The sequence below is a fragment of the Metopolophium dirhodum genome, chromosome 1 (genome assembly GCF_019925205.1).
Source record: "Metopolophium dirhodum isolate CAU chromosome 1, ASM1992520v1, whole genome shotgun sequence".
Lineage (NCBI taxonomy): Eukaryota > Metazoa > Arthropoda > Insecta > Hemiptera > Aphididae > Metopolophium > Metopolophium dirhodum.
Genome location: NC_083560.1, coordinates 134,552,168 through 134,563,954, shown reverse-complemented (window position 1 = coordinate 134,563,954; position 11,787 = coordinate 134,552,168). Strand labels below are relative to the sequence as shown.

Below are 11,787 nucleotides of genomic sequence, written 5' to 3'. Positions count from 1 at the left end.
AAAACTAGAAATAAAAATGGACACAAACTAATATGTTAATAACTAATAAGTGTTCGTGTTGCTCAGTGGCGTATACATAACTTTTGTATGGGGGGGGGGATCAGTTGCAAACAAATTATTATGGAACAAAAATACCTAAACCTAGGTATGTGCACATTTAAATACCTAATAAATGATAAAACATATATATTATATATATTCAATACATTTTATTTTAAATTCTACAAGTAGTTATATGTAGTTATGACTTGTTCGTACAACTGACATAATATTTGTGGTTGATTTTTGTTTTTAGATAATAATAATATTTATTATTTAAGCTATTTTTAGCTATTTTTATATTTCTTTTTCTAATGTGTAGGAAAATGTATTATTATACGCACGGACATGCGGGCGTCGTCTCCGCCGCGTTGATATCGGTGACGGTGGCGACTGGCGACGGCCCGTGGCTGGTCTGCCACATATTATTATCTTATAATAATTTATTATACTTGTATATATAATATACATATTATCAAATATCACATAATACGATTATATGAATATGAAATAAATATATGATTACTGATTAATATTAAGTAAATTATTTTTAATAAATTGTTGAATGTGTTAAAATAAAAATTTACAAAAAATCCTTGCCATTTTTTTTCCTTGTAATTTCCTTACATTAAGTCATTAAGAACACTATTTTATAAAATTTAAAAAAAGGCCTATTGGGGGGGGATCTGACCCCCACATCCCCCCCCCCTTGTATACGCCCCTGGTGTTGCTGTATAATACATATTTTGTCAAAGGTACACAATAAAAGAATAAATTGAACTCACGGCCACACAAAGATATAAAAAGATATAAAAGATTAATAAATTTGCAATAGTTATTTAAGCTACGCGACCATAAAATAATTACAATGGCCCGGCTGGCCAAACAAAATAAATATGTACAATAAAATATGATAAATACATATAGCCTTTAGCGGCTTTGCCCTTATTATGGCTCAACAGTTTACAATTATAATAATAAAATAGCCATTTTGGCCTAACAATAAAATAAATCTAGCAATTAAATTAATAATAATAATTTTGACTATTTTGAGTCGTATAAAAAATAAAAAGAAAAGAAAACTGATAATTTGTCAGACTGGGCAGCTGCTAACGGATTTAAATGAATATTAAAAATTCACACAGCTCACAATATAACATAATAATAAGTAGCGATTCACGTATAAGTATGTCTTGTTTATTAATGTTAGTAGTGATTCGAGCCGACATATTATAATAACATAGGGCTGACGGTATTTTCGGTATACCGGTATTTTAAAATTATTTGGGTAATTATTATTAAAAAAAAAATTACAAATATTCAGCGGATTAATAGCCGGCGGAATCGACATGTAAAAATGTTCGGCGGAGTTGGTACGCGGCGCAATCGATAACTGTATAGATTTCTTACAGATAAAAAGGTAATTTTGACGCAATTGATGTACAACAATATAACATTAAAAAACTTTAAACTCTAACAATAACACTGCCTAGTATATATTTTATGTTTGTACATTTTTTATTCGATGTACAATATTATCATGGCTATATGCCAATAGAGACAGTTTATAGTATGAACATATATATTGGACTTACGTTGTACATAATATGGGCGTATGGGTGTGACAGGCCCCGAAAGCCGTTAACGCCTCCCCACTTTCCTAACCGTTCGGCCAACCCACTGTGTTATTACTTGTTAGTTTATTACAGGTTGAGATTTTTAAAAAATATTTTAACCATCTAAAATAATCAAACATGATTTTTTAAAGCGTTTGAAACATATGATTTAAACAACATAAACAAAATAGTTAAATATATTGTTTAAATTAGAAAAATACCAGTTTAACTCTAAAGTATCAATAAATACGAAAAAAATGGTACCTACATCGAAACCGTGGTTTGAAGTTTGAACTCGATACATTCTGTAATTAAATACACAGGCTTAGGGTCGCGACACACTACAGCGGTTTTGACGCGCGTTTTTCCATCGCGCGGTTTCAACGCGTGATTTGGACGTGTTACACTAGCGCGGTTTGCGCGCGTTCACTACGTGTTCAGACTTGCCTGGTTGATGATTCGGTCTTGTGCAGCTGTCTTGCACCACTGTCTTGTAGTTATTTCAAATTTGAATATTATTTGTATATTTTTTATTGATTTTTTTAGTGAATAGGTATATTGACATAATTATTATATATAAATAATTTATATTAATCCGTGGAACTAAATAGCAAATATAAGCAAGTACCTAGTTGAAAGTAAGTAGTAACGACTAACAAATATATATATTTATTTATTTATCCATATTAAAAAATATGAACTTCTATTTGCATATATTAAATTTAATTAAAATTATTTTTAATTTGTTTATTCAGTATGGATTACGATTATTATATGCATGCATTGAAAGTGATCGCAGTGGCAGAATCATTTGGCTATCTGAACCCACCAAGATCAGAAAGATCATTTTGGATTCATCCATTTAATGCAGTACGGGAAACTAATAATCGTTTTTTTTTCTTTTTATGGAGAAATTCGAAAGTATCCGAGCAAATTTTCTGAATATTATCGAATGTCAATTTCTTCATTTGACGAACTATTAGAAAAGCTACGTCCCCACATAAGCAAGAAAATCACCAAGTTCCGACGTCCGGTGTGTCCAGAAGAAAGATTGACTATTACAATCAGGTAATTAAATAATAATTAACTACCTAGTAAATATTATATTTGTATAGAATAAGTATAGTTAAATAAATTAAACCTCTTTAATACATAGGACAGTATTCAATATTTCAGTAGGTACCTATATGATTATCAATAAAACATAAAATAAAACGTAATTAACTTCAAAAACTTATTATATAAATTAAAAAAAAAACAATAAAAATAACTTCTGTAACTTTAAATACCTACTTGAAGCAATACAATATACAACATATTGTTTTGTTCGTAAACAAAAAAAAATATAATATAAAACGTAAATATTAAACGTAATATGTATTAACTTAACTTCAAAAACTTTTAAAAAAATAATAAAAATAACTTCTGTAACTTACTAGAATATACTAATACTTGTATAATACAATATAAAACAAAATATAATATTATTGTTCTATTCAAAATAAAAAAAAAAAAAATAATAATAGGTAGGTGTATTGTTCTATAATATTAAACACTATGGTTCATCCTAGGTACATCTTCCTGGCTGTAGTCTGGAGGTGAGGTTGGTGAACTATAGTTTTGTGGAACCGAGTACCTTGAAGAGGGGTGCACAGGTAGATACTGTTGTGAATAGCTGGGATAGGTGAGAGAAGTTTGCTGACCAAAATTGTTTGGATAATTATTGAATTGGTGAATGTTTGCGTTAAAATTCTGTGAGTGGTCAATAGGAGGGTTTAAAATATTTTTTACTGATTGCATGAATGCTATTTTAAAATCGAGTTTTTGGTTATCATTCATTTTTTTGAATTCTGGAAGGAATGATAACAAGAAAGCTTTATCAGGATCCATGTCTTCCGAGCGTGATTGTGTGGGTGGGTGTTGCATAAGGTGCAGTAAATTTTGCTGGAATGGGGTAATCTTTTGTTTTTTATTCTGAGGCCCTGGTGTATTCATGCTGTTGTTTGATGGTGGAGGTGAAACATAGTCTTCTTCGGAAATGTCACCAGCGTCAACAGAAATTTCTATTTCTGGATCATGGATGATGGATGATGATGACATATTACCTGTTGTCCTGCAATTTTAATAATAATGTGAATGTTAAGAAAAGAATTTTGTTCCCAAAATGTATTTTACTTACTTTCTTTTTTTTAAAACTGGGTGTAAAAATGATAGTACATCAGCATAAGCATATTTTTTGGTAGGATTTGCTCCACTACCACTTGGTGTACTATTTTTTTGTTTAATGTCTCGAGCAAAATTGTCTCTGATATTTTTCCATTTTTTTTTAATTTCATCGACTAAAAAGTATTTTTTTATATAGATAAATAAGGTTAACTTATAAGAGTTGAACAATTCTAAAATAAGTAAATACAATTCTGCAGTCTTGCAAAGTATTCAAATAAAAGTATTCAAATACTTTTGTCTTTCCTTTGCGTCGAACTAAATTTTTTGATGTGAGGCAATGAACAATTACTGATACCCAACCATCTCCATAGGATATTAAGTCGTAGGGCAACCCCCACCCCACCAATTTTTAATCTAAAAAATATTTACACAAGTTATAATATTTACTGCATTAATAAAATATAAGTAAGAGTCACCACGAATAATGTTTTTGAATTATAACGAAATAATGAATATCGTTAATCTTCGTTTAAACATCTAATTTCTTCCAAGTTTTAACTTAAAATTAAGACTATACAAGAAAACTGTGATCGTATATTTTTTTAGATTTTTTGGTTACAGTATTACCCACTTAAGAGAAACATCTTTTTAAATTTCCAATCCTTAGCTCTACAATTTGAAAATTGTATACATTTTTAACCAAAAAAAGATTTGCAAATGTTCGCGATATATTGACTATAATAATTATTTTGTAAAAATCTGTATTTAAAAAAAATAATCGTAGGTACATAATGTATTTTTTTTTTCAAAATTTCAAATGTCTATAAATAGGTCAAAAATAGTCGAAATATTTTGAACATTTTATCATGTAGGTACCTACAGACAATTATAATATTTTATTATAATTATTTGGTGGAAATTTGAAGTATCTATTTATAGTTAATTTTTGAAGTACAACAAAATATCAAAAATCGTTAGAGGAGAAACTATTAATTAGGGGTTGAATATCCATCGTAAGAAATTAAATTTAAAATGATTATACAAAATGAATGTGACTTTCTGGTTAACTTTTCTTTGGTAGGCAGACGAAAATATTTAAATTCTCTCAATTTTAATGCATTTTGTTAAAGTTATAACTTTAGACGCGTATTAAAAAAATATATAATCCAAACATCATGAAAAACACCCCTAATGAAATATTTTTTAGAAAATATTATTAGGTACTACCTACTCTAAAAACTCTAAACATAATATTTGATTTTGAGAAAAAAACATAAAATTATATGATATTACCTATATAATATAATATAATTTAGTATATTATTTATATTATATTGTATAATATGGAAAGTCATAAATTATTTCAGATATCTGTCAGTTGGAACAAATTTTGTGGCGTTACAATATGAATTTTTGTTGGGACGAAGCACAATAGGAAATATTGTTCGAGAAACCTGTCAGGTCTTATGGAACACTCTACAGCCTGAAGAAATGCCAGAACCTAATCCAGACCAATGGACAGAAATAGCCAATAAATTTTATTTAAAAACCAACTTTCCAAATTGTGTAGGGGCAGTCGATGGCAAACATATTCGTTGTATTAAACCCATTAATTCCGGATCAATGTTCTACAATTATAAAAAGTATTTTTCCATTGTATTAATGGCTGTAGTGGACGCAGAGTATAGTTTTATTTCAATCGATGTCGGTGCATATGGTAAGGAGGGTGATTCTACAATTTTCAAAAATTGTCCATTCGGAAAAAAACTATATTCTGAACTATTGAATCTACCAGCACCTGTTGTTCTCCCAAATACAGACAATTTTCCTCAGCCTTTCGTGGTAATTGGTGATGAAGCTTTCGGACTACACAAAAATCTTTTAAGACCATACCCTGGACGAGGTCTCACACAAAAAAGAAAAATTTTTAACTATCGTCTATCAAGAGCTCGAAGGTACGTAGAATGCGCTTTTGGAATACTCGCAAATAAATGGCGTGTTCTACATAGTGCTATTCTAGTTGAACCCGATTTTGCAGACGACGTTATAAAAGCATGCTGTATTTTACATAATTATGTTAGACGAAGGGATGGTTATAATTTCGAAGACACCCTCTCAAACTCTTTGGAAGACATTCAAAATGAAAATAATTCTGGAGCTCGTCAACAAGGATTAGATGTTCGAGAATATTTTGCTGAATATTTTATGGATGCAGGAGCAGTTCCGTTTCAATATCAATTTGTTTGATTTTTTTTTACTTCTAAGTTTTTTTTTTAATATAATATCAAAATTATAATTTTATATAATATAATTATATATTTAATATAATATAAAATAAATTCAGGCGATCATATTTTACAAAAATAAGTAATTTTTAAACTATTGTTAATACACGTTCGACGCCGGTATCAACACGTTGTCGACATGCAGCAACCTGCTCGTACTTCACTATTTATAAATTTACATTTACATTTCATAGATCGTACAAATTTAAAATATTTGTGTCAGCCATTCAAAAATTACGTACCTATACTTATGTTTTGTTTTATTTAATTATTTTAAAAGTAAGTATTATTATTATTTTCTTTATATAATATATTATTTTATTATAAATTGCATAGAAACATAAAAATTAATTATGCTTACCGTAAGATTCTTGCTCCTTGTCAGAAAATGTATTCCAATTTTTTAATACAGCACTGGCCACATTTCTCCAGGCCTTTGTTTTGGAGTGTTTGTCCATATATTCACTACTATTAATATTCCACAGGCATTCTTCTTTCTCCACTTCGTGGATTAAAATATCAATATCAATCATATTGATATATTTTTTGTTAAATAAATTAACTCGACAAAAAATCAATTAGTCAATTTAAAAACTAAAAAACTGGTAAGAACAGGTAAAAAAACTGGTTTTAAAACGCGTCGTAACCGCTTTGGTATGTCACATGCCATATAAAACAATGTGTTACGGTTCCAAGCGTCAACGCGTTCAAAACGCAAAACCGCGACAGGCAGCGGTGTCACGCGGCAACGCGCGTCAAAACCGCGCTAGTCTGTCGCACTTCATTTACATGTATGCATTTCCATCCCGCGTTTTCGACGCGCGGTGCTCGCGCGTTTTCACCGCGCGTCAAAACCGCTGTAGTGTGTCGCGACCCTTAATAAACGCATTAATAATAATAGTTATTATTATTAAAACCTATAGCAACCATTTATAAACAATAATAATAATAATAATAATAATAATAATAATAATAATAATAATCTCAAAATCACTGAGAACATCCCCGTTCTAGACCTCTTATTTACCCTTTTTGAGACAAAAAATAGCCTATCTTCTTTCCTTAGGTCTCATCTGTCTCTGTACCAAATTGCATCGCATTCGGATAAACCATAAACGTTTTTAGGAATGCATAAAGGACATATTCAGACGCAAACATTTTTTGTCTTTTATATATATATATATATATAGATTTATTTCATTAATCACCAAAATGTACACAATACTCAAAACTATAAACTATAATCAGAACTATAAATTACTAAAATACTGCGACAATCAAATATTCTTCTAGATGTCCACTTTTAATTTTGAAAACTAATTTGAGTTAGTTAGCCTCTTTTCTATATTTTGTAACAAAAACTCTCCAATTTTTTGTCTCATTGTCAAAGGCCGTAGCTGGGACAAATTTTCAGGTGGATTTTTAAATCAAATAATATTTTCACTGTGGGTAATAAAAATTATAAGATGTACCTATGTCTGCTAAGCAGTAAGCAGTAAGTAGGAATTCAAAGTGCTACTACTATACAAAAATATACAAGTTATCATGTTTTTTTTTTTATTAAACAAACTATATCTGTGGCATCTGTGTCCATATTTTAATTTTAGACTTTAGTACAATTCATTTAGCATAGGTATTTTTTTATATAATATTTCTATTTTATTTTATGGCGTTGAAACGCCTTGTGTGGTTGCATTGTTCCCATAGGCGCAAATAGGGAATTTCAATGGCTTTAGCCCTACCATTTTTTAACTAAAAATTATAAGTTGAGGATTTGTCCCCATAAATAATTAGAATTATTATTATTAGTTATAATCACTAACAGCTGTAAAGTTGAAAGATAAAAGCTTAGTTAAATTAAAAAATCACAACCATGTAAAATAATAAACGTACACAATTTTATTTTAATTTATATTTACAAAATTAAATTAATTCTATTTTGAGTTTTTGTAAAATCATTTAAGACCAATCCACATCAATATTTATGTCTTTTTCTATACTAAGTAAGCCCAAACTAGAAAAAGTAACTACAAAAACGATCTTGTAACATTGTAGACCTAATCCAAGTTTTTAATCTTCGCATTGCAGAAAATGATCTTTCACATGTAGCAGAATTAATTGTTAACGTTATTGCTATATTGAATTATTTAGAATAATTTGGAAAAACTTATTGACCATTCAATGATTTGTTACTATATCCAAATCAATATTAATTAAAAAAATTCTTAATTACCATTATTTCTGACCTTAAGGAGTCTTTACACATACCTACTAAATAAAGGTCCCCACACACTACAGCGGTGGCGGTAGCGGTTACGGCAAAATAAGTCCGGACCCAATTTTACCGCCACCGCGTCGGCATCACCAAGACAAAAGATTTTTACCGCCACAGCTGTAGTGTGTGGCGTTCTTAAATCTTAAAAAATAATAAAGACATTCATCATTAAAATTACGTTATCATTAAATACGTAAGCAAAGTGTAATAAAACTAATAATGTTTGATTCACAATAACTTTTCACTCGGACGTCAGATACTCAGATAGACGCGATAGTGCGATACGTAGGTATGATTTCAATGATACCGGACGTCGGGCACAAAACAACAATTAATATTCGTTTTGTATAACTAGGTGAGTAGTGATAATTTGATATCTAATGTCTACATTATCGTTCTAAACATAAACATAAAACTAAAACTATTAATATTATTTCCGATAATAGTAATAGATTTATCGTTTATGTAATTACGTATAAACTGTACATAACGTTTAAAATCTCTGAACAATTTTTATAAAATACGAGTATATCCTTGTTTATTTTAAAGTTATTTTTAATGTATTATGCACCTTTACGTAGGTCATATTTTAATTTCTTCTTTACAAAATATCAAATATTTACATTATATTAAATGGGGTTAATATTTTTTTTTACATTTTTTTTTATACATTTTCTTGCTTTAACATTTATTTTTGTGCTCATGCTGACTTAAATTAGGTTTTAGTGCTTATGTAAGTAACTTAAGGTATGTTATTTGTATTTGTTAACGTTATTCTGTAATTTTTTATATGCTAGTTATATAATATTTCGTGTATATACTACTCATTTATGCATAAACTTAAATTGATTTAATTATACTAATACGTAATTGATATATATTTTGTAAATTAAAATCTATAATTTATGTGTATATTACTAAAGAGAAATGAATAGTTTGAGTGTATTGTGCGGCGTCTCGGTGTCCATTTTTAGATTCTGAGCGAAGCGATGAATGTATTGATTTTACAATGATGTGTGTTTTTTTTAAATTTTTTTATTTTTTTTTTAAATTTTTGTGTCTGTCATCACCTTTTAGGACAGTAAAAGTGTTTGGATTTTTTTCAATAGTAACTTTTCTGATAGGAAAGTAAATCTAGTTGGTACTTTGGGGGGTCAAAAGTAAAAATGTCAATTAATAGTGAGCACGATTAAACTGATTAAAGATTTATCCGTGATCGTGGTGATAAATACCAACCATACGATAAATGTGACGGTTTTTAGATAAGAAATACCAGTGAATTCCATTTTTATTGTGAACACGGTTATAGTTTGATTATTATGTATAATGTATATCTTTAACCATATTGTAAAACAATATTATCTAATATCTAATCACACTAATCACAGTTACAATAATAATTAATGATATAATCACGGACTCGGGACTAATAATTAAGTCAATTAATTAGTGAAGATATTATATCTTAAATCAAAAAGAATTCAAATGCTTATTGTTATTTCATATATTTTGATTTTTGTTTATAATATTTTTATGTTAATTCATTCATTATTATATTGAATATTGAAATATACATTAGAATTTAGAGACGTTAAATTAGTAAAGTAGGTAGTACTCATCAAATCATAATGAAAAGGACCCCGAACGGCTCGAACAATTTGTTAAACTATTTTGCAAAAAAACCAAATATTGTACAAAATACTAACGTTTTTGAGGTAATGGTATGCAATTATTGTAATATAATTAATAATAATTAATAGTTTATGAAATCTATCAACATACCTACAATATAATTTAGATATAATTTAAAACTAAGTTGTTATTTTATTTTATCAATTGGTCATTGTTACTACTTTATTATAATATCAAAGAATAATTTGTTATTTTTAATATTTACATTTTTTAACCTATTATATGTTATATCTTATATTATAAAATAAAGAAATATTTTGTTAAGTTTTTAATCATTTAACATTTTTGTTCAGGTTCGTCACAATCTCCTTTATTTTTAACTATCCCCTTTGTGAATGGTCAAATAAGACTAGTTTTATATAAAATGTTTGATAAATGTTAAAAGTTATGAACTTGTATTCTTGTTAGTAAATAGTAATAATATTTCCACAAAAAACAAAATGTTGTGTAGTAAAAAAACTATTGTCACAAAATTTGAGAATAAAATTAAGTGCCCCCCCCCCCCCCAAAAAAAAAAAAATATTCTGGCTACGGCACTGCTACTTATAATACATATTAATATAATATTTTTAGACTTATTGTATGACTGTATGAGTAACAAAATTAAATTTACGAAGATACGAGGAAAAAAACACCACATATTACAACAAATCGGAGAAGCGCTCGGACCTGACCCTCAATCAATCACCAACATACTACAATTCATAAAAGAAATTCAGCTATTTAACTTAATTTAAGCCATACAATACCATAAGTTAAATATATCTTTGTAAACTAATTTTAAGTCAAACTAATGGCCTAAGAAGCCGATGTTTTTAAGATCAATAAAAAAAAAAAAACTAAATTGTTTTAATGTGAATTTTGGTTCACGTTCGTTTTTAATATAAATTGAAGTGATAGAATTAAGATAATATTTTAATAATCACCGCAGTGTAATAATTTACGTGTTTAAAATTTTAAATAGCAGGTGATTTTTATATTATAGACATTTATACAAGTGGACAAAAATTATGCGAATACGATAATGTTTCTATAAATACAAACGTGTGTTGCCGTATCGTATATTCACAAACCAATTCAATTCTATATTTCATTGATTATTGTAACTTGGTGGAAAAACCTAATGTTGCCGTCGGTGGTCGGTCTGGCATAGTAGCATTACAATTAAATTATATCATGGTACGATAAATAATATTATAATAGTAATAATAATAATAATATGACGAATAATGTTGTGCCGTCGCAAGTCAACGACAGAAGGAAGAAACATTATTTCTTAATTATTAAGTAATATGAACTTTTGACAATATTCATACAAAATATAATATTAATACTTATAAGTTATAACTTATACCACATCACTATCCAACAAAATTAACAATTTATTATAAACTATTTCAAGTAGGTAGTAATGATAGTATTGATATTTATTATTTTGCATCAAACTTTTTACTTCTTAGAATATTAATAGCGATTATAAACTGATTGGCGATACGAGTAATGTTAGCGAGTAGATATAAAAATTATAATAATTCGGCAGAAATATTAGATTGACGGAAAAGTAAGATATTTCAAGTATAATATAATATTAATATACGTCGATAATCTGTATTATATATTTCGCACAGCGACGTATCACGTATATTAACCGTAATCGGCTAATCGCTATTCGCTAATTTGGGTTCTAATAACCATACACAACGAGAACGTTAAT

The 11,787-nt window shown here is 28.3% G+C and overlaps 1 protein-coding gene across 1 annotated transcript; it reads left to right on the top strand.

The window, feature by feature from the left end:
* Positions 1 to 2,120: 2,120 nt before the first annotated feature.
* Positions 2,121 to 6,068, top strand: LOC132932535 (uncharacterized). Its single transcript, XM_060998922.1, has 3 exons — positions 2,121 to 2,293; positions 2,411 to 2,723; positions 5,189 to 6,068. The coding sequence occupies exons 2-3, from the start codon at positions 2,521 to 2,523 to the stop codon at positions 6,066 to 6,068; spliced, it is 1,083 nt and encodes a 360-aa protein (XP_060854905.1). The 5' UTR covers positions 2,121 to 2,293; positions 2,411 to 2,520.
* The last annotated feature ends 5,719 nt before the right edge of the window (positions 6,069 to 11,787 follow it).

What these genes read in the sequence shown, in the direction of transcription:
- LOC132932535 (XM_060998922.1), top strand. Translation starts at nt 2,521, where the DNA reads ATGCAGTACGGGAAACTAATAATCGTTTTTTTTTCTTTTTATGGAGAA. An exon ending in AGATTGACTATTACAATCAG is followed by an intron (nt 2,724 to 5,188) that starts GTAATTAAATAA and finishes AAATTATTTCAG; the next exon opens with ATATCTGTCAGTTGGAACAA.